We start from the raw sequence: 24,513 nt of genomic DNA, 5'->3' as shown, positions 1-24,513 counted from the left end.
CAACTGCCATTGTGTGTGGCTATTTCAGATTTTAAACCTGCACTTACTTTTAAATATTTTAGATTCACTCTACAAAAAAAATCCACAAATAGGTGAATTACCCATTTAGAGTATTACTAGACATGGGGTCATTCACTACCAGCGAAACTATCAATGCTAACCGTACAAGTTGGTGGTGGTAGGATAATACTCTGTGGTTTATCTTCTTCAATAGGAACTGGGATTTTGGCGAAATGGAAAAATTATGAACAGTTAATGAACAGCAGTAATCAGGTGTCTGATAGAAACGTTGAGGCAAAGAGTACAGAATCTAGAAAAGTTGAAGTTGTATCAAAATAAATTTAATTATGTTCTCACACACTAATAGTTTTGCAAAACAGACAAATGGTAAATGTTGTCAATTCAAGATAAGGTATCCTGATATACTCCATCTAAAGAAGACTAAATCCTGAGGTCAAAAGCTTCAATTTTGTAATTTATTTTATCTGTAAACTGATTTTTTTGCTACTATATATGTAAAAGGTTTAAAAATAATTAACCATGATCTGACTTGACATTTTAACATCAGTGTGTAAACATGAGAGCCCCTGGAAGGAGTTTTGGTCTGACGATCTGCACTTTGCATTTATCATGTTGCCTTTATCTGCTGACATCTCAAAAACAAAATGGCCTCTGGAGACAATGAGAGTTGAGTGAAATCATAAGAAAACATATCTATCTTAAGCTTTACAAAACATTTCTTGGACTATTAGTCTCGGTAACATAACATTTTAAAACGTTAAAGAATGACGTAGCTGTATAACAGAACAAACCCAAGACCTGATAAATTCCTTCAGCATCTGGTTTTGTTCTGCAGCAAAGAAAAAAATTAACACTCAAATAAATTTTATATAAGTATATTATATATAATAGATTAAGTCCATATTGGTTTTTCTTCTAAAATAAGAGCATAAAGCAGTCAGAGGTATGAAAAGTTGACAAAAAGTAGAAACGGAGAACTGACCTCATTACAGCATACTGATGCAATAGCCATTTGAAAAGCTGTGAAAATCTGCTTTGACATGCAAACAGGTTTACAATCTCAGCTGTGAACTTCAGAGTCGAAGCTTAGATAACCTGCAGAGAGGTGCACACACAGCCAAAAGTTAATTTCAGCAAATGTTTTTGTGCGTTGTTAGGGATGAAGTAAGTTCACAAGATCCAGCTTGGCAAAAACAAACAGTCGCTTTGCATGTGCATGTGTGTCTGTGTGTGTGAGTCTGTGTGTGTCAGCCCCGGCCTTCTCAGCAGCCGTAAATCTTCCCTGTGTTTGACCTCTGACCTGATTCCACCTCTCGATGCTCTTTCACCTAGAATTGATCTCTAATACGCTCATAATCTTGCATGTGTTTTCATGACGCAAGCATGAAATCCCCCCAAAAATATGGACACAAACGGCTGTTGCTGCTCAAAGCTTCTCTTAATTACATCAAGCTGCAACACACGCGCACGCGCCAATAAATTTGACCTGGCTTGCCTGAGTCGTTTCCATGCTGGCAAGCATTATAAGGTTCTGACTCATTCTCTCACTCAGTTTCTCCTCCACCTCTTCTGCTTGTCTCCACTTCTCACTCTGTTTCAGTACATCTCTTCACTTCTTGTTGACAATTTTTTGTTCTCTTTACAAATGTTTGATCCTTCTGGCTCTTTTTCCCTGCCTTGGTTTCTTTATCTTGCTACATCTGTCTTTCTGACATACCATGGAGTCAAAAATGACCCGATTGCATTCACAAAAAGGCACTTACAATGCAAAAACTTTCAAATAACTACCCAAACTGACTGTGGACAGGTGTACAGATGAACAACAGGTGTGGGATGCTGGAAACTAAGAGGGACACTGCAGTGAAATGCAAGACAGTTTATAAAGCCGCTCAATACACAAATGTCTTTACATGCCAAACACCCTAAGTCACCCGCTCCCTCTGCTTTCTCTTTTCTTTCTCCGAATATGGTCCTGATTCTGCAGCGCCTGAGGAGGAAGTGGTTTATGACACTGTCAGATCACATCTGTGAGAGGGACAGAGGAGCCAGCGCTGGAGATGCCACAGATACTTTAAAGAAGAAGGTCTAGCTGGAGAAACTGGCCGAGGTTTGGAGCTAAAGTGCTCCAAGATGAATAATGTGAAAATAAGATCTTTAAACTGGTCCAGAATGTAAATATTTTTCTTTTACTGAGTGAAGCTTACCATGTCTGCATAGGATTTGTAAAAGAAAAGTACATCTTTGCTAAAATACAGAGGTGGCAACTTGTAACTCTAAATAATCCCCATTGACAGGCTCATAATTTTCCCTTAAAGGGGTTATGAAATGTTTCTTCCACATTCAAAGCAGCCTTTCTGGCTTTAGAAAAACTATGTTTATGTTTAGCTCTGTGCGCTCGATCCAATAGAGATGAAGATGACAGATGGCTTTCTTATGGAAGAGAAGCTTCATGACAAACTGCTCCGAAGGCTGACAGAATAAACGGAGTGAAGATGCACAGCGGTGTGCTAGAGATGGACAATATGGAGCAAATTAGGATAACTGACCACCAGAAAAAAAAACAACAAGCCATCCAATAAATTGTCCTTTAATTATTGAGGTAAGTGATAGTATTGTCATTTTGAGACAATTTTCAAGTAATATATTGATGATAGGGCAATTTTCCCTTTATTTACTGGCACATATAAACATTAATGTATTTTCTCCTGTAATATTTCCTCCTTGCATTTTTTCCCATCCTGCTTTCTCCTTTGTCCATTTTATTTTCCTCGTGTCTTTCTTTTTTCCTTCTGACTCTTTGAGATGTAAATTGGAAAACAGGGAAGGAGAAATGAAGACGAGTCTGGTGAGCTACAATAAGAGTAATCTTTTCTCCTGTTGGTCAACTTCAAAGCTCTCTGTGCTGACAAAGTATATGGAACAGTATATTGTGCAGCTCTCTATTTTCCATTTCAGGCTATGACAATATTAAATCAATCTACAGTGACACTTAGACATACATTTCAATTGTCTCTCCATTTTCTTATAAATTCCAATTTACCTGGATAAAATTCACTCCTACAATAAACCAACATCTGTATTTTATGTATGAAAGAGACAGTAAGGAACATGTGTTAACTCAAGGCCCAGGGGCCAAATCTGGCTTTTTATGTGTGAGAATCACATCAATATATAGAAGCTCCAAGATGAAGTAGTGTGCTTAAACATTAACTTATCAGTCAACATTTTGTGATTCCAACAATGTCAGGTTCAAACACTAGACATTTCTTACACACTGCAAAAAACAGAGACAAAGAGTCAGTAAATAGTTTTCACTCGCGAGGAGAGTGCTCAGAGAATGCTTCAGTTACAATCTCCGACCAACACTCTGAAGTTTCTCTGCTCACCTCGCTCTTTTATTGAATCAGAAAACGCCCTAGTTACAAGCAGCTTCAACAGCTAAACAGACTCTGTTGAAGCTTGACACAGCAAACTCTTATCCATATAAGATAACTTGAACAGCACATTCTCCTTGAGGTCGTTGGGGTGTGTTCTTGTTCTCTGCCGCTTATCTTCTGCAACAAGAAGTGAACGAACAACAGACAGAACAAACTTCTAAAAGAACCTCTAAAAGTGGCATAACATTATAAGCTTCATATAAGTAAGATTAATCAAATAATAATTCTAACATTTCCCTCCTGTTTATGCCATTTTTAGCCAGAGCTAGTCCTTACTCAATAACTTCTTTCGATTTTCTATTGGTAATTCATTAAGTGGTTCAAAACAGGTACACTCAGAGGGAAAAGGACACATTTCGCACTTTACATCAATAACATTGTATTTACAAGTTCAACATAGGAACATTTGAGTCAGGATACAAGTCTGGAAGGTTGAGAGACATTTCATCTTCTTCATCACTGGACTCAGCATCTGTTACATCTTTATTGTCGTCAGGAGGAAGGAGAGAATACATTTGTTCCTGCATCGGAGTGATGGCAGTGGTGATGAGCTTTTGTATTAAAGCTCTAATACAGGGAATACAACAACATCCACACAAGGTCAGTATTGCTGCAAACACAGCTATGGGAATTAAGACAGAGACTATTAGTTGTTGATATCGGCCAAATACATTACCCAAACCGTCCCACATTTCTGTATCAGCTCCAGAGTGGTCTTTCATCTTGCTGTTCAGGGCCCTCAAACCATCCAAGGCCTTGGTGAGGCTGCCATCCGCAGCGGTATTGTTGGGAATGAAGGTGCAGCACTGCTCCCCAAAAAGGGCGCAGACCCCACCCCTTTCTGCCAACAACATATCCACAGCAATGCGATTTTGGAAAGCCATCAGGGAGGTAGCTGACAGTTGCTCGTGGACGGCTGAGAAACCTTGCTCTGTTTTGTTACCTAACCTCTGGACATTGTAGTGGATGTAGTTTATTCTATCAACATTTTTATTTATAGTACACCACCAACAGATAGATGATTCAAAACCTGCATATATCTGATTTACCAACTTATATTCATCAGGTACACCACGTGGGACCCCAATACTATCTATGTATGTGGGATCATCGTCATCTTTCAGTGAGCGTTTCTGACGTTGGTGCCACACTGATGGAAGCACATTACCTAGTGAGTCAAGTAATTGTGGTACTGTCATAGGATATATTGAAACAGGTAACAGCAGAGTTACTACAGTGCACAAACCAGTAGTATTTGACGGCAGTTTGTCAAACAACCTGTTATCTCCACACCACCACCAGATGTCACTGCGGGATAATGGGTGGAAGTGCCGAGTTACATTTACTATAGTTGAACAATTTCCTGCTGTGAGAGTTCCTAATTTAGGTCCGTTACCAGAACGTTGGATGCAAGTGAAGTTATTTCGGGCCACATTTCTAGAGAAGACAGGTCTGTTTTTTCCAAGAGGGGAGAGTGGATATACTTCATCCCATACACTGCAATTTCCTGTAGGATTTGTTGCATTCATAAGTGGAATCAAACATTCATTTGGGAGCGTAGCTGGAACCACTCTCAAAAGTGGTCGTGGACCCATACATACCACACAATCCCCTTGTGGAACTTTTGCAGCCTGTTCTATCATTAGAAGCCAGTTGTTGCTTCGGCTGGTAACTCCTGTGGTTATTCTAATTAGCTCATCTACATCATCACCCTCTGCATTAAATACAGTTATTTCAGAACTTGCGAGTTTGGTTGAGTGTGGGCCCGCAACCATTATGACTGGGGCGGTGTTACTTGACTCTGTAAAGTTCTGGCACAGGGAAAACATTTTATAGGGGTCGTTTCCGCTTTTCTCAATCCATAAGGAAAAGTAGAAACAAGGAACATCATTTTCGAAAGGAATTGGATTGTTTGTGGTGTTTATGATTATTTTCAGCTCTTTATTGATTTTCCCCAGATGCATAACTTTAGCCCAGTACTGTGCTCGGTGTCTGTTCGTTGGATTTGGCCTCCAGCTGTCCCCCGTATAGGCAAAAACGTTGTTCCAGCTTACACTATAGTCTCGTGATGCCATATACCAATCATAACCTGCCCAGGCAGAGCCTGGGTAACCCCCTATCTCGATCTTATTTAGGTCTAGGGAAACCACAGTTGCCAATCTAGATGCATTAACACACAGGTATATTTCATCTACAACCACTTCACCTGACCCGCTGCATGGTTTGTCTATGTTCCTAACCTTAGAACCTTCTATAGATTTTACATATTCATCAAACTCTATATCAGCCGCGATGGAGTCGTCCCTCTTTTTCCTCGGCGTAACGTGTTCCTCTTTTATTTTTATTTCATACCAGAACAACAGGAGAGCTGCAATAATAATGACCGTAGCTCCTACACCAAAGATTACCTTATTTCTTTTAGTCATCATGTTTTATGTTTTGATTCCCTTCCTAAGAACCCCTCGGCAGAGTTGTGGACTATCTTCACCGGTTTGAGACAACTGTATACTAGAAATACAGTTCCCTTTGTACCACGGGCTTCCTCTGGGGGTCTAACTGAAGGTAGGCAAAACTTTGTTTATAAAAGGTAAAAAAGGCTGATGATCAAAAAACTTAGCAATACTGTAGCAGTGAAGGTTATTACCAAGAGAGTTATTTTAGTCATCTTTTTGTATTACCAGTTTACAATGTGCTAAGTGGATCCATGTGTTTCTTTCTGCTATCTTAACTGCAGTTCCTGTGGTCAACAAGACCTGATAGGGACCTTCCCACTTTGGTGATTTTCTCATATAGTTTTTTTCATATAGTCTGCTAAGTTAGGTTCATCCTCTGCTTCCCATTCATTCTTGAATAATGGAAGTCTGTACGGTCTCCCAAATAGTGTTTCATAAGGTGTTAGCCCTGATGTACTAGTGATGTTTATATACATTTTAACTAGGTCCAAACACCGTGTCCAGGGCCTTCCTGTTTCTTCCATACACTTCTTTAATCTATTTTTTATAGTACCATTCATTTTTTTTTTTTTTTACCAGTCCTGCACTTTGTGGGTGGTAGCTGCAGTGGTTTTTTTTTTTTAAGTTTATGTGGAAGGCAGTTCCTATGTTTTTTACCACTTGGTTCACAAAGTGTGTACCATTATCACTATAGATTTTTTCTGGTATTCCATATCTGGGTATTATGTCTTTACATAGGGCTTTTGCCACTGTTAGGGCATCTGGTGTTTTAGTTGGGAACAGTTCTATCCATTTTGAAAATGAATCTATGATCACTAGACAGTACTTTTTCCCTTCACTTTGATTTAGTTCTATAAAGTCCATGTGTATACTCTGGAAAGGATAGTTAGGTGTTGGAAACCTCCCTCGCTTTGGACGTAGATTACCTTGAGCATTGTGCTTAGCGCATATGAGGCAAGCTCTACAAAAATTTTTTTGAATATAGATTAAAACCATAGGTTGTATAATGCTGATTTACTAATCCTACCATCCCTCCTGTTGAGACATGTGTTTTCCCATGGCTCAATATTGCTGCCCATTTATATAGATTTTTTGGTAGGATTGGTTTTCCTTCTGGTCAGATGTATAAGTCATTTTTTACAGTTGCTCCACTTTTTTATCCAGGTTTTTTGTTCTAGTGTGCTTGCTTGTTTTTGCATGTCTTTCAATATTTCATTATCGATTTGTTCTTCTGTGGACCACAGTACTTCTTTTTCTCCCATTGCTGCTTGCTTAGCTGTTTTATCTGCAAATGCATTTCCCAGTGAAACAGAATCAGTATTAGAGGTGTGTGCTGCACATTTGCCTATTGCTAATGTTTTTGGGAGTTTTACTGCTTTTAAAAGTTCTTTTAGCAGATCTGCATGTGTAGCAGGTTTTCCTGTAGAGGTAACCATTCCCCTATTTTGCCAATATTGTGCGAAGGTATGAGTTGTAGCAAACGCATACTGGCTGTCTGTATAAATTGTCACATCTTTTCCTTTCATTAGTTTGCAGGCTTCTGTTAATGCTATTAGTTCAGCAGCCTGAGCCGAGAAATGTTGTGGTAACGCCGCAGCTTTTAGCACTTTGCTCGATGTTACCACAGCATATCCCGTTCTAGTTTTCCCAAATTGGTCTTTCTTAGAAGAACCATCCACATATACTGTGATTCCTTTTGTTAATGGGGTGTCTGTCAGATCCTCCCTACATTTTGCTGTAGTTGTTGCCAAGGCTTCACAATCATGTGGTTCTCCATCATCTAAGGTTGGCATAAGTGTTGCAGGATTGAGAATTGTACACCGCTCTATTGTTAAATGTGGTTGAGACAACAGGATGGACATGCAAGACAAATGCCTTGCTGGTGACAGAAATGTCATGTTTGTTTGTAATAATAATGCAGATACTGCATGTGGCACTTTAAGTATTAGCTCATGAAAAAGGACCACTTCTGCACTTGCGGTCACTGCCATTGAGGCTGCAACTACAGCTCTAATGCATGGAGGCTGAGCACAGGTTACTGCGTCCATTTTAGCAGAATAAAAAGCTATGGGTTTCATCTTATCTCCGTGTTTTTGGGACAAAACCGAGGTCATAAATTTATCTCTGCTATCAACCATTTGGACAAACGGCTTCTTGTAATCTGGAAGAGCTAGTGTTCCACTTCCCACTAATTCTTGTTTTATTTTACAGAATGCTTCTTCACTTTCTGTGGTCCAACTCAGTTTATCTGTCATTTTCATTTCTGTAGTATAGATTAGTGCACTCAGAGGCGCAACTATCTCAGCATAATTTGGCACCCAACTTCTACAGTAGTTTGTCAGCCCTAAGAATGACATCATTTGTTTTTTTGTCTGTGGCTTTGGAGCCTGTAGTATTGCTGTTTTTCTATCCTGTATTACTGTACGGCCCCCAGATGCTAGTTGGTGACCTAGATACTTTACTGCTGGCTGTACTAATTGGAGTTTATTTTTGTTGACCTTGTGTCCTTGTAGTAATAAGTGTTTCAATAGTGCCAGAGAGTCTATCAAACAATCTTCTTTGGTTTTTTGATGCTAGTAGAATGTCACCTACATACAACAGGATTTGGCTCCCTTTTGGGGGTTCAAAGGTGGAGAGGCTGGCTGACATTGCTTGTGAGTAGATTCCCTTTTATCATCAAAGTCACCTCTGGCCTGTATCTCTCCTCGAAAAATAAGTACTCTTAAATTCAAAATTTCCTCTTCCCCTGTTTCAAGATCCTTTTCTTTCTCAACATCATCTAGTCATGCTGATTGTTGGTGTTGGGAACTTCTACAGTCCTTTATTAGATGGCCCTCTTTTCCACACTTCCAACAAGCTCGAGTTTCTGGGTGTGGACCAAATCCTCGCCCCCTGCTCCGTCCTCTCCCACGTCCTCTGCTTCTACCTCTGTCCCTTCCTCCCTGGTAGAAAACCTCTGTTTCCTCCCCTTGGAAAAAGGTAGAAACCGGTGTGGATTTCTGTTTTCCTTTGGTCACTTTTTCTGCATGTAAGGCATGGTTAATGTAGTCTCCGAGTGTACTATTACCCATCCCTATGAAGTGTTTCAAAATCCATCCATTTATTTCTGGTCTAGATCCTGCATGTAATACATTTTTTAACTGCTGTCTGTAAACACCCTGCTCATTATTGTCCTCCTGTAGTCCACTATGGGTTTTAAACACCTTTTCCATTCTCACTCTAAAATCATCAAATGATTCCTCAGGCTTCTGTTTGCATCTACCGATTTCTGTATAGTTAGCCTGTCTATGGTACCTAGCTCTGATCCTGGTGAGCAACTCTCCCACTTTAGTATTCAGGTTTTCACTCCCCTGTTCCTCTGTTACTGGAGGGTCGCGTTGTCTATTTAAAGGATCATAATTTCCCTTTACATGATGCCAGTCGGGCCCTATAACCTGCATCCAGACCTGTTGTGTTTCGGCACCGTTTAGATAGTAGGTTTTTCTAAGATTCTCCATGTCCTCCAAACATTGTTCTAAATCTTCTCTAGGATGTGGAATGCCACCTACTGCTCTCCTTATATATATACCTGTGGTACTTAACCTGCCATTAAAATCGTACTGCTTTACCCAGTAACAAAGCGGTTTTACTGCATCCTCATTTATTTTTTCAACTCTTTTCCAATCCTTACTAGACAGGTCTTCTAAGACCTTCTGTTTATGTTTGCTTCCCCCTTTACCCATTTTGAACTAAATTTAGTCCAGTGTGGTCTCAACACCTGCTGTGTTCTAAACACTGGAAAATTTCAACAGGATGGTGATAAATAGATTGTGGTAAAACTCACTTCAACTCAGAGAGCGGAGTTTTCTTGTCTACAAACATCCACAAAATCTCACCATTTGTTCCCCGTTGTTTTGGTATAAAACTGTTTATCTAGTGATATTCAGTTTTCATTCACTCACACACACTTTCACACTTTTAAGTAGGACGCTCCTGTCCTTCGCGGAATTTAACTACCTAGTAGAGGACTCCCGCCGTCCTTTAGCAGGGGACGCCGCCGTCCCATACAGCATTTAACTAACTCAGAGAATTTAACTAACTTTTTCGACGTTTTAATGATGTAATGTTTATTATTATTATTATTATTTTTATTTCTCTCTTTCTCACTGATTTTTTCTGTTTTTATTTTAATTATGTAAAGCACTTTGAAATGCCTTGCTGCCGAAATGTGCCATACAAATAAAATTTGATTGATTTATTGATTGATAGAGTTAGGGGAGTCTGCCCTCCCGCGGACTTTAACTGCTTTTATTTTACCTGATAGTGCCTAGGATTCTCAGGGTTTTAATTTCTTACCAGAGGACGCCGCCGTCCCACACAGATTTTAACTTATAGTTAGAGGAGTCTGGCCTCCCGCGGACTTTAACTGGTTTTATTCCAATTTTTTACCGTTCCCCATACATACTGGTTTTAAACTGAAACTACTCACTGTGTCTCCAGTCTCTGAGGAAAACCGTCAACCGTCGGACTCCAGCTCGTGAGAAAAAAGGACCAGTCCCGGAAAGGGTCTTAAATGCTGTGCACAGGCTTCCTGGTTTTTTTACTCACCCTCTGGAATCGTCTGGTATATCGGTATCCGGCTCGAAGGACCAATTAAATGTCAGGTTCAAACACTAGACATTTCTTACACACTGCAAAAAACAGAGACAAAGAGTCAGTAAATAGTTTTCACTCGCGAGGAGAGTGCTCAGAGAATGCTTCAGTTACAATCTCCGACCAACACTCTGAAGTTTCTCTGCTCACCTCGCTCTTTTATTGAATCAGAAAACGCCCTAGTTACAAGCAGCTTCAACAGCTAAACAGACTCTGTTGAAGCTTGACACAGCAAACTCTTATCCATATAAGATAACTTGAACAGCACATTCTCCTCGAGGTCGTTGGGGTGTGTTCTTGTTCTCTGCCGCTTATCTTCTGCAACAAGAAGTGAACGAACAACAGACAGAACAAACTTCTAAAAGAACCTCTAAAAGTGGCATAACATTATAAGCTTCATATAAGTAAGATTAATCAAATAATAATTCTAACAGAAATGCAAGACAGTTTATAAAGCCGCTCAATACACAAATGTCTTTACATGCCAAACACCCTAAGTCACCCGCTCCCTCTGCTTTCTCTTTTCTTTCTCCGAATATGGTCCTGATTCTGCAGCGCCTGAGGAGGAAGTGGTTTATGACACTGTCAGATCACATCTGTGAGAGGGACAGAGGAGCCAGCGCTGGAGATGCCACAGATACTTTAAAGAAGAAGGTCTAGCTGGAGAAACTGGCCGAGGTTTGGAGCTAAAGTGCTCCAAGATGAATAATGTGAAAATAAGATCTTTAAACTGGTCCAGAATGTAAATATTTTTCTTTTACTGAGTGAAGCTTACCATGTCTGCATAGGATTTGTAAAAGAAAAGTACATCTTTGCTAAAATACAGAGGTGGCAACTTGTAACTCTAAATAATCCCCATTGACAGGCTCATAATTTTCCCTTAAAGGGGTTATGAAATGTTTCTTCCACATTCAAAGCAGCCTTTCTGGCTTTAGAAAAACTATGTTTATGTTTAGCTCTGTGCGCTCGATCCAATAGAGATGAAGATGACAGATGGCTTTCTTATGGAAGAGAAGCTTCATGACAAACTGCTCCGAAGGCTGACAGAATAAACGGAGTGAAGATGCACAGCGGTGTGCTTGGAGATGGACAATATGGAGCAAATTAGGATAACTGACCACCAGGAAAAAAAACAACAAGCCACCCAATAAATTGTCCCTTTAATTATTGAGGTAAGTGATAGTATTGTCATTTTGAGACAATTTTCAAGTAATATATTGATGTTAGGGCAATTTTCCCTTTATTTACTGGCACATATAAACATTAATGTATTTTCTCCTGTAATATTTCCTCCTTGCATTTTTTTTCCATCCTGCTTTCTCCTTTGTCCATTTTATTTTCCTCATGCCTTTTCTTTTTCCTTCTGACTCTTTGAGATGTAAATTGGAAAACAGGGAAGGAGAAATGAAGACGAGTCTGGTGAGCTACAATAAGAGTAATCTTTTCTCCTGTTGGTCAACTTCAAAGCTCTCTGTGCTGACAAAGTATATGGAACAGTATATTGTGCAGCTCTCTATTTTCCATTTCAGGGTATGACAATATTAAATCAATCTACAGTGACACTTAGACATACATTTCAATTTGTCTCTCCATTTTCTTATAAATTCCAATTTACCTGGATAAAATTCACTCCTACAATAAACCAACATCTGTATTTTATGTATGAAAGAGACAGTAAGGAACATGTGTTAAACTCAAGGCCCAGGGGCCAAATCTGTCTTTTTATGTGTGAGAATCACATCAATATATAGAAGCTCCAAGATGAAAGTAGTGTGCTTAAACATTAACTTATCAGTCAACATTTTGTGATTCCGACAATTCACATAAAACCAACAGATTCCTACACTTTTTCAAGCTGATGCATAATTGTGAGTTTATTGCATATTTTTCACAAAAATGGTCAAAAACATTGGGTTTGGTCATGTTAACTCCCACCTGCAGGTGGCAGTATTTCTTACTTCTACTACAGTCATGGCTTTTTTTTTTGTTTGTTTGTTTTGAGAATGAGTCAAATGTTAATATTTACAAAGTGCTTCAGTTTTTATAATGGCAATTTGCATATACTCCAGAATGTTATAAAGAGTGATCAGCTTAACAGCAATTAATTGCAAAGTCAATATTTGCCTAGAAAACAAACTTTATCCCCCAAAACACATTTCAACTCCATTGCAGCCTTAAAAGGACCAGCTAACATCGTTTCAGTGATTGCTCCATTAACACAGGTGTGGGTGTTGATGAGGACGGGGCTGGAGATCAATCTGTCATGATTAAGTAAGAATGACACCACTGGACACTTTAAAAAGAGGCTGGTGCTTGGCATCATTGTCTCTCTTCTGTGAACCATGGTTATCTCTAAAGAAACACATGCAGTCATCATTGCGCAGCACAAAAATGGCCTAACAGGGACGAGTATCGCAGCTAGAAAGAGTATCGCAGCTAGAAAGATTGCACCTCAGTCAACAATCTATCGCATCATCAAGAACTTCTAGGAGAGAGGTTCCATTGTTGCCAAAAAGGCTCCAGGGCGCCCAAGAAAGACCAGCAAGCGCCAGGACCGTCTCTTCAAAGTGTTTCAGCTGCGAGATCGGGCTACCAGCAGTGCAGAGCTTGCTCAGGAATGGCAGCAGGCAGGTATGAGTGCATCTGCACGCACTGTGAGGCGGAGACTCTTGGAGCAAGGCCTGGTCTCAAGGAGGGCAGCAAAGAAGCCACTTCTCTCCAGGAAAAACATCAGGGACAGACTGATATTCTGCAAAAAGTACAGGGAGTGGACTGCTGAGGACTGGGGTGAAGTCATTTTCTCTGATGAATCCCCTTTCCGATTGTTTGGGACATCTGGAAAACAGCTTGTTCGGAGAAGACGAGGTGAGCGCTACCACCAGGCTAGTCTCATGCCAACTGTGAAGCATCCTGAAACCATTCATGTGTGGGGTTGCTTCTCAGTCAAGGGAGTCGGCTCTCTCACAGTCTTGCCTAAAAACACAGCCATGAATAAAGAATGGTACCAGAATGTCCTCCGAGAGCAGTTTGGTGATGAACAATACCTTTTCCAGCATGAAGGAGCACCTTGCTATAAAGCAAAGGTGATAACTAACTGACTCAGGGAACAAAACAGAGAGCTTTTGGGTCCATGGCCTGGAAACTCCCCAGATCTTAATCCCATTGAAAACTTGTGGTCAATCATCAAGAGACAGGTGGACAAACAAAAACCTAGGAATTCTGACAAAATGCAAGCCTTGATTGTGCAAGAATGGACTGCTATCAGTCAGGATTTGGTCCAGAAGTTGATTGAGGGCATGCCAGGGAGAATTGCAGAGGTCCTGAAGAAGAGGGGTCAACACTGCAAATATTGACTTGCTGCCTTAACTCATTCTAACTGTCAATAAAAGCTTTTGTTACTCATAATATGATTGCAATTGTATTTCTGTATGTGATGAAAACATCTGACATACACACATGAAAACCAGAGGGCAGCAGATCATGTGAAAATGTAATATTTGTGTCATTCTCAAAACTTTTGGCCATGACTGTATATTGTTGCCTCAGCCTGACTTGAGGGGTAGTTATTGTCTATAATCGATATAACGAATAACAAAAGGTCACATTTATCTTACAGCGCAAATATCACAAAATTTCTTGCAAATATTTCTAAATCAGTGATTCTTATTGCAAAAAAAATCACAAAAACAATTGTTAAATTTTAAGATGTGCTTATCAAATGGAGACACAGATACTTATTAATATTTTAACAGTTTTTGAGAACACTCATGATCTTGATATAGCCCAAAATGAAAATGATGTTTACATCCCTGCATTATTTTACATAACAGATAAAGGGCTGAATCTACAACAATTTGTGTTTCAGTTTAATTTGGTACATCTACAGCACAATTCTCAAGCTGAATTTGAGAACAAAGCTCAAATCTGAGGACGTTTTGTTATTATATAAGAGTGGAGCGCACTGTACTAAAGAGTTACAGTGAGCTGGTCTAAGGTCATAAACAGCAGTTCAAACATTTATCTCATGCTAACGAAGCAGCTTAAGTTAAGCTGCAAATGCCAACAAATACAAACACACACACACATACACAAGCACAAAACAAAATGAAAATGAGGAATAAATCAAATCAATGCTTCACATACTAACCCAAGTCACGTGTAATCCTACATGCAATCATGGCTTCATCCACAGAGGACCATATTGGTCAGCATCTGTGCCAGCGCTCCATTGACCCATATCTTGCTCTTGCCCAGAAGTCAAATGCCTCTCAGTATCTCTCTGACTCACTCTCAGGAGGCTCATCACTGCTACTAACTGCTGACAGACACCCCAAATGTGCTCTAAATATCATGGACACTGCTTTGTTTTTTATAATTACTGCATGTTTTCTGTTAAGAATAAAATATTCATTGTTTCTTTTATGGGTTGCACAGTGGCGCAGTTGGTAGAGCTGTTGCTTTGCAGCAAGAAGGTTCTGGGTTCGATTCCCGGTCTTTCTGCATGGAGTTTGCATGTTCTCCCTGTGCATGCGTGGGTTTTCTCCAGGTACTCCGGTTTCCTCCCAGTCCAAAAACATGACTGTCAGGTTAATTGGTCTCTCCAAATTGTCCCTAGGTGTGTGTGTGTGTGTGTGTGTGTGCATGGTTGTTTGTCCTGTGTGTCTCTGTGTTGCCCTGCAACATACTGGCGACCTGTCCAGGGTGACCCCGCCTCTCGCCTGGAACGTTAGCTGGAGATGGACACCAGCACCACTCCTGACCCCACTGAGGGACAAGGGTGTAAAGAAAATAGATGGATGTTTCTTTTACTCTCTACAGTTTTCAGTGTGTTTTAGTCTTTTTTTGCATCTTCAACACGAGTATTAATACAACAGTGGATTGATCTTTATGATAGGGTTTGTGAATCTTATGATCTTATGAAGCTTATGATAGTGAACATGGAGCTGTAGCTGTTAATTCCTCCAAATTATGGATTTTCTCCCATCCATGTTCGTGTGAGTTTTAGACCCATCTGTGGAAGCCCATTTTCCCTTTTAATATGGGAAAATGTCTTGTTATAAGTGAAATAATCTGCCAGAGAATCTAATGCTTTTTCTGATGAATATTATAGAATTATTGACGTAAAACAAGCTCCTATATCTTGCTGAAAAGTTATACTTGTAAGTTAGTTTTGTCTTATTTTAAGTGTACTAAGATATTTGCACTAGAAATGACATCAAAATACTTGATAAGATTTCGTGTTTTTCCAGTGTGAGCAATTCAAATTTTCCAGGTTAGAAGTAAGAAATTCCAACCTTCAGGTACAAATTTAATGCACCTGGAAAGACACAGCCAGACTCACACTCAGGGGTGACAGGCTGGCAGACGCCACTCAGTGTAATCCTTCAGAAACTGCATAAAGCAAAAATAATCGCATCAAATCAACTCAGCTTATGATAGAAATGCTGTCTTCTGACATGCAGAGCTTGGGGTTAAAAGGACAGCTATAGGATGAAGGTCGTGTCCACAACAGGAGATAAATCTCTTAGTCCTGTTGTCCTCTGACTTGAGGTCCCCTGAGGTCATAAATCCTTGACTTTGTTCTTTTATTGCTGGTAGATCTGACCTCTCAGGGATATTTGTCTTCGCAGCATTTTATTTTAATTCAGTGCTTTTTGAATTTGTGAGAGAATTGCATAGACGTGTGAACTAATTAATATCAGTATCATCTGTTCCAGTCAGGAAGCTGCTTGCCATTCTGCATAAATCTGCATGGTAATCTTTGCAGCTGCTCACTAATTGGAAATCTTCCTTCAGTGATTGGTTGGTTCATCCATTTTATGATTATGGGAATTGCATTCTAAATCATCTTTTAATCTGATAGGGCCTGTCACTGTCTTCTGTGTTTAAATGTACATGGCGCTACATTAAACACAAATATATTCCATTGGAATAACTGCAAATCTAATTTTCTAATATTTTCAAGCTCAAACCAATCATTTTCTAACCTGATGCTGACAAAAGAAGACTTTCAGTACAGACTGTCCTTTCATTAAATGCAAATTCAGGACAGCAGCCCCTCAGTAGTCACAATCAGAGTATTAGAAATCACTGGCAGCAGATATCACCTTCCCCCCCAATCTGCAGCAGCTCTAATCCTGACTCAAGACTCCACAGACACACTCTCATTGTTAAAGGTGACCTATTCTGCTTCCTTTTACATGTTAGGATAGGTCTATGGGCTTCACAAAACATGTTCATTACATTTTTTGTACCAAATTCTTTGATAATGAGATTTCAGTCTGGTCAGTTTTGCCTATTTTGAGCTCCTTTCAGAACAAGCTGTTTCAGGGCCACTTTAAATCAAAATAAGCTGCTGCTGGCCACACCCCCTTCTCAATGTTTACACTCACACGTGAAAATGGCTGCAAACAAATACAAAATTATACAACCGTATATTTCTGAAAACCAACAAGAATGCAGCAAGTGGTTTCTCAATGATAAGTCAACAACAAAACATTTCTCTTTCCCAGCAGCCATTGTACAGCAAATACAGCAGTGAAACCAGCTGAGCAAAGGTGCTGGAGCTCCACTGCTTGGGTTGCTAGGTAACGGGGCAGGGCTTGGTTAGGGTTGCTAGGTAACGGCGCAGTGCCTGTCAAATGTGACTCAACAATTAACTTAATCACAAAAATGGATGGAGGGTTTTTTAAAGTGCCTGGGTTGTTTTTAGAAGAAGCTGAGAACCAAATGAAAGTATAAAAACCACTAAGTGTGTTGGCTAAGCATAGAGTAGATCTGAATGCAATCTCTGATCACAGCATATTTTTATCAATTGTTCTCTTAATTTAACAGTAACTTTTTACTGCAGTGACTCTACTGAACCCTGGGTTCATAAAAGAACTGGACTGTTCATGGACAATTTGAAAACACTGGGGGTGTGGGTGGGGTAATATCTAAAATCAACTCTCTTGAGCTTTACATCATGCTATAATTATATTCCCTCATCCCAAACATACTTGGAGCGCTGCTTTGATTCTTTCATGCATATTTGTTAATCTTTCTAGGATTCCTAAATGCTTCCTTCGCACCTTCCCCACTTAGCTCCTCCAAATTAGTGGCACCAGTATTAAGCAAACACCTGGTGTGCATATGCTGAGCTCCTCATGCAAACTTCTCATTTACAACTTTCCTAAGAAAAGTTGCAAATGTGAAGCATTTTTGTGGTGATGTGCTGAAGACAGAGTGTCAGAGAAGGAGCTTCTTAAAGAGACAGAGGACTAATTTCAATGTGTTAAAATGAGAAATCAAATTCCTTTGAAGTTATGTTTGAGACATACAGTATTTTTATACCAACTGAAAGTAATAGTTTCTTGATTGTGTCTGGAAAATACATTCTTTTTTTTTAAAAAGTATACATTTGTGAATAAATTAAACAAGGTGAGTTTTGTACCTGCAGAAAATCTCCTCGCCATCCAGCTGGTAGCACTGTCCTCCGTTGAGGCAATAGTTGGGCTGCATCTCACAGGCAGAGCGGCAGCTTCCATTGATCAGCTGGTAGCCCACTCTGCACCCATTAGGCGAAACGTTAGGTGCAGCACCAGGATATGGTCCCCCAGGGATGAAGGATCCAGACCCAGGGACCCGAGGCCTGGAGCGAGCAGGAGACCCCGCAGCCTCTCTGAGGTCTTCCTCGGTCTCATAGGCATCGGTTGTGGTGCTGTAGCTGTACTCGTCAACAGTGGTAGTCATGCCGTCGTCATAGGGTGTAAGGTAGTCGTAGTTTTCTGGCATTGCCCAGGAAGTTGCCTCTGCGCCTTGCAGCTCGTGGGCCAGAGATGATGGAGAGGGAGGGGCGAGGTTAAGGTTACGCCCACGAGAGGATGGATCAAAGAAGTCCACGTGAAGGACGTCCAGGTTGGAGGGGTGGGTGGCAGCTGCTGGCGAGGCAGTAGTGGTGGTGAGGTGGTCCAGGTCAAACATGGCAGTTTCCTTGACATGGATCCAAGGTGGGTCGGTATGTGGCAGACCCTCCTCCTCTTCATCCCCTTCTTCCTCTCCTTTCACGACGTCCTCTCTGAGTGGGTTGCCAGGCAACAGAAGATCCGTCTCAGCCGAATCGGGGATGATCTGGGGCGTCGCTGCCACGCTCACTTTCTCCACCGTGGGAGCAGGAAACATGCCGCTGCTCTCAGCGTCGTCCTTGTCGTCGCGAGGCATACGACCCGCCCTCTGGGTCACGGAGCCGGTCGGAGCAGAAGTGGCAGAGGTGCTCATCCCGGTTACTGTTGCCATGACATCATTAACCTTTACAGGGCCGTCCTCCTCTTCGATGACTGGAGAAGTGGTATTGACTTTATTGTCTGGCTCAGTAGCATTTACACCAAGAACCATCCCTGCAAAGAGAGAAAAAAGTCTTTTAGTATTGTTTGACAAAAAAAATACTTACACCATGAAGCACAATGTCAAAAGTTTTTTTTTTTTTTTGGTTTGTAAATAATTAGAGCTGCCTATTGTTTCACTATGTTAAAGACTTGTCAGCTTGTACAAATCCCACCTTATAAATTCAATCTTGACAGGAAGATTTGTGAAGATTTCTAAATGCAACAAAATTCACACTGATTTTGATTTATTCTAACAAAAGTTGTTTGTGTCAACTACAGAAAATAATTGTAGTTCTTAACTTCAACTACATGGTTAAAGACAAAGTGGAACAAAAGGACAGCACACTTACACGTGCCCTATTTTCAATTATTCTTTTTAATCGTGTGGGAACTAAAGGCGCATTGCTGCAGTTTTCGGAGACGAATCCAACTGTGTTCTTGCCAAATAAAAAACTCTCAGCAGCTCAACGGGTGGTCTGGGTTCTGTCTGCTTCTATTCTTAAGGATGCTTCATACATTTTTAAAAGAAGAGAGAAAGCTGGATTGGAGTTGCACCATGAAAGCACCCACACTCTGCTCCTATAAAGCTGTGCTGCTGGGACGTGCAGAGAACAAAGTCTGGCACCGTCCAGAAAAAGATGCTGCCTTGATGGCAATGTTTGCCAAGTGAGAGGTCCACTATAGCCCACCACATCATTAGAGATGCTTTAAGAAATCAGAGATGGTTCTTTTACCAATCAGTGAACATACCGCAAGAAAGAACTAACAACAGTTTGCAGTGTGGAAGCTGTTACTTTGGGAGGAGGAATCAGTTACTGATTTTTGTTATCAGCTGTGTTTAGATTTAAGAAGGCATTTGAAAAAGAAACTGTATCCTCTACAGAAAGTACAAACATGTATGTAGTTCACTTATACTGCAAGTAAGTGATAGTCAGAGAGTAAGAATTTCACCAGATAACAGGAAGCCAGAATAAAAAACAGCAAAGTTGTTTCTTTTTACCATTTTATCTTTCAGTCTCTGTCTGTTATGCACCAGGCTGGATGTGGAAACTGCTACTAAAGACAGCATAAAACCCCAACTCCATAATCATTTTGTCTTTGTTTTATATAATGCTTAATTATTTCTCTTCTGCCATGAGTGGTAATTAGTTATTTATAATTAATGGTCACTTATGGAAGAAAAGCTAGAAAAAAAGTATTTGTTTGCTCATGAAAAGAAATCAGAACTAGTCAAAAATGTGTAACGTCAAATCTGTATAGAAATCTGTCACGAAATAATGTGAAACTCTGTTATACAATAAATAATAATAATAATAATAATAATAATAATAATAATAATAATAATAATAATAATAATAATAATAATAATAATAATAATAATAATACAAATGCAACCCTTACACCATCAAAACCCCTGAGTTTTATCTAAAAATTCACTGTCAAATTTTCCTAGGAACTAAAAACACTGAAAGATTAACATATGTGACACCAGAAATGTCTTTATGTCTGCAGAGTATAACAGATACTGAAAAATAATTATAAATGAAAAATGAAATCTGGGAACCAGAAGCTTAAAATGAATGAATGATTTCAATATAATCTAAATCCTCTAATACCCAGAGCAAACTGTTCTAATAAAGAAAACATGGAAAAACAGCCTACAAACAAAATTTCACTCAATTATTTTTGATTATGATTTAAACCATCATAAAAAGTTCATGATGGTTTTTTAAATGGTACAAAAACAAAAAAACCTTAGCATTTTTTCATAATCTCTGATTAGAAGACAAGTCTAAAATCTGAAAATGAAAAGCAAAACAACAAAACTAAGAGTAATTTAACACAACACTAAAACATAAACATTACAGGAAACTGTTATGTTATGTCATTCATTGTGATTCTTTCTTTAAAACACCTCCTTGTCAAGCATCCCCTGGTTTGCCACATTGTTACTTCTTGCTTTAAACTCTTGCAGATTACTTCTGGGGGATGAAACAAATTAAAATGACACACAATTGGCTGTATCCTCCAGTTGATTACTTCATCTGATGGCGGCTCGGGGACCCATGCAAACAAAAAAGCAGCTTTTAGGGTCGCTCCCACTTCTGGATTAAAGGAATAATTCACTAATGTACTTCAATGGCGTGTATCTGGGATTAGGGATTACTGGTTTGAAGAGGGAATGGATTTTGGGGTTCACTTTAGGGATGGGGGCTGATGATCTCAGAGAGACTCAGACAAAACAATGTCTGGACAGATGTAGGAGAGCTGTAACCTAAATAAGAATAGATAACACCAAATAAACTGATCATCAACAGATATAACTGTAACAATGGTCCCCAGTTGTTTTCACAACTCGTAGTCCAGTCAGAATCGCAGCGTAACTCAGCTGGTACTGTTTGCTTCACGCTGCACAGTGTCAAACAAATCAAACACTTAGAAAGACCTGTTTCTCAACTTGTCCAGTGGTGGCGCCGCACCAAGAACCACTGAAGGAAACAACATAAAAATCCCAGAAGAAGACATGAGAGCAACTTCCTTCTTCATGAAATGCAAAGAAAAATAGAGTCAGATTTTAGCAGGTGGAGGATTTTATGATATATTTCTCCCGCTAGAGCGACTTTGGTTGTATTTACCCAGAATGCTCTGCTTTTGGAGCATCTGCTTGACGTTCACACATGCATTCGAACCAGACCAGAATTCATGTCAACCGAATGAAGATCTAGGTTTGACTTTCCATTCGTTTTTTTTGTTTGTTGTGTTTTTTTTGTTGTACTTTATGGATAGCCTCAGTTAGCAAAACATCCTCATTTGTTCTAATGAAAACATTAAAAATGTTTGCATTCGAGACACAATAATTTACCAAACTACACATTTAGCAGCCAATAAGCCTATTTGGATTTTATGGTTTCATATTAATCATCTGGAGGATCTTTGAACATGTTTCTTTATTTGTGAACATTCTGTACACATCTCAGCAGGAAGGATTTACCTCGACTGGCAAGAAAATAAAATCAAGGACCTCCTGTGAGTTGGCTTTAAACATAAATTTGTAGGTTTAAAGAGTTTTTCTCTATCACGCTGAGCTAATCAGCTTCTTGTGCTCCAAGGGTAGAAACCCTGTGAACATCAGCCTTGGTCTGGATGTTGATTCTTGTACTCTTTTAGTTCCAATTTCTCTGCCTAAAACCAGGTCATAATTAACTTCAGCAGTTAACGCTTCTCTATTTCACCTTTTTTAAACACAAACTGCCAAAAAATCATATAATTTGTCTTCTGACAGGCTTATTTATTGTACTTATTTATTTTTTGCCAATTCCACTCAGGGGCTGGATTTATGCAAAAATAAATATCTACCGAAAGGTCCGTTAGGAATGTTTACTTTGAGCAAACGTAAGCCTAATTTTAGGCTACATATTAATAACTTGAGTTTATTTTTTCTGTGTTAGTGAGCAGAACCAAAAGAGCTAAACGGATGTTTAGCTAAGGTTTCATAGACTCGACAGCTTGAATAAACACTGTAGTGGGTCGGGCTACCTTGTAGTGTCAAGACAGATTTGGTAAAAAAAAAAAAACAATAAGGGAAAGTTAGCTATTACTTCAACAACTCACTTTTTTAACTTGGCACAACAAACTCAATCCAACTGAGGCACCAAATTGGACAGACTGCAACAAAAAATCTATAAAACATATTTTTACACTAACTGTTCCAACTTCATTATTCAATGTCTAAAGAACAGAAAACTATATTAATACTATAACATTATAGTATTAATAATGTTAACATAGCTATTAGCATTAATAGCTATGTTAATAGCTATTAACATAGCTATTAACATAGCTATTAACATAGCTATTAACATTAATAGCTATGTTAATAGATAGCTATTAACATAGCTATTAATGTTAATAGCTATGTTAATCTATGTTATTAGCTTCATTTCTGTCTGCAATAAAATCTGTTTGACTGATGTTTAACATAAAAAAAGATCATTATACCCACAAAATAAACCATCCAACATATGAGCAAAAGTAAAAATTAGAAGTTCCTGTTTCAGATGGGCAAAAAGTAACCAGTGGTTGGGGGTTCAAGCCATCATGATCTCCTGCTGTGAGCTGCAAATGCACTGCTGGTCCCATAAGAAGCTTTGTTTGATAACCTCCTCCTAACAGCATATGTGAGGATCATTGCTGACTGCTGTTAAGTTTAGTCTTGATAATATGTTTGTCAATGCAGGGGCAACTCACTGGGTACAACCTTCACTAAAGTTATGAATGCATGTTCTGGAGAGAATGATGTGGAAAAACAAAACCAGCACAGCTTTTTGAGCCTCTTTAACTGCAGTTTATTTTCCCATTTCCCTTGCCAGTCACAAGTTACAGTCTATATAGCCAAGTTTATTTCTATATCCCATTTCAGCAACAAGGCAATTAAAGTGCTGTGCACCATAAAAACACAACACAGTCAGCAATTATGAAGCAAGCAGTAATCATCTTCTTTTGTCAAATGCCATCATCAAAATGATCAAATTGGATGAAATTCCTATACACAGGAATTAGCTGCTAAGAATTTTATCATTTTGAGATGGCAAAGTGACATAACAACTTAACAAAAATGTTACTCATAAAAGACAAAGCAATGACAAATATCTTATATGTAGATTCTTTAAAATAAACAAGTAATATATTTCATTAAATTTAGATAAGGGGGAGGATTAAATAAGTGCCCACTTCTTCCTACTCCTTTTCTAACAGAAGTAGTGGTAAACTAATTATTTTGTTCTTGGCTATGTATGTACACGTTTTCTCTGTCCTACTGAATGTGCTTGGTTTTTGTTTTAAAAACCTGTTTGAAAAAAATAAATCAGATAATATCAAAAAACCATCAAAAAAGAGCAACAAAGATCCAAGGCATTTATAGTTATGTTTTAAAACATCTTTTAAGATGCTGAAGATGCTAATTTGGTTTACTTCTAAATGGTAATAAAGATTTAATTTGGTAAAAACTGGTTTTACAGCGTGCAAAACCTGCTAATAAAAACATTTGTACTAATGAAATGAAATTCTGTTGAAAACTTCCTCATATCTCAAGGCGTTCAGAGGAACATTAAACTCTGAGCCAGTGAAAGGACATAAGCACTTTGGATTAATTGTGACATTTAGGAGGCTTTTAGGGCGCATCACTAAAATTACACTGCAGTCGTTAAGTTTAAACTGGATATATGCTTTTAGTTTACGTTTATGCTTCGGTTGGGGAAAGATCTGTTCCATAGATGAGAAATACTGTTAAGATGAGACTTTTATAAGGAAGGTCTTGGTCAAAGTCTTGCCTAAAAGATTTATCACTACATTAGCATGTAACTATTTTCTTGTTGTTACTATCATCCAGTGGGCTATCTGTGCAAAAAAAAAAATGGCAGGAAAAATGTGAGTTTATTGAAAATATTTTGGGTTCAACTCGATGTTAATCTATCCAGCAGCCTCACAATCCACTGCTGTTTAATGCATCAGCTGAGCAGCCAGGAGATAAAACACAAAAACATATTCTTTTTAACTCTAACATGTATAAATACAACTTTATCAGTCAACACATGCTTGTTTCTCCAT

The 24,513-nt window shown here is 39.1% G+C and overlaps 1 protein-coding gene and 1 long non-coding RNA gene across 12 annotated transcripts in view; both read right to left on the bottom strand.

The window, feature by feature from the left end:
- Window positions 1-24,513, bottom strand: part of cspg5a (chondroitin sulfate proteoglycan 5a) — a 65,342-nt gene that overhangs the window by 26,297 nt on the left and 14,532 nt on the right. For all 11 annotated transcript variants that reach the window (XM_017309527.2, XM_008430907.3, XM_017309523.2 and 8 more), the window contains exon 2: window positions 17,976-18,918. In XM_017309527.2, coding sequence (XP_017165016.2) covers window positions 17,976-18,918 — 943 coding nt within the window. The remainder of the gene's footprint in view (window positions 1-17,975; window positions 18,919-24,513) is intronic.
- On the bottom strand, window positions 8,988-10,969 carry LOC145555266 (uncharacterized). Its single transcript, XR_014091371.1, has 2 exons — window positions 10,694-10,969; window positions 8,988-10,581 (listed from the first exon to the last, which is right to left on the bottom strand). It is a non-coding gene; the product is annotated as an uncharacterized LOC145555266 (long non-coding RNA).

Source organism: Poecilia reticulata, chromosome 16 (genome assembly GCF_904066995.2).
Source record: "Poecilia reticulata chromosome 16, P_reticulata-male-v2, whole genome shotgun sequence".
Lineage (NCBI taxonomy): Eukaryota > Metazoa > Chordata > Actinopteri > Cyprinodontiformes > Poeciliidae > Poecilia > Poecilia reticulata.
Note: the sequence above shows the minus strand (reverse complement) of the source record. Positions and strands in the feature narration are given on the sequence as shown.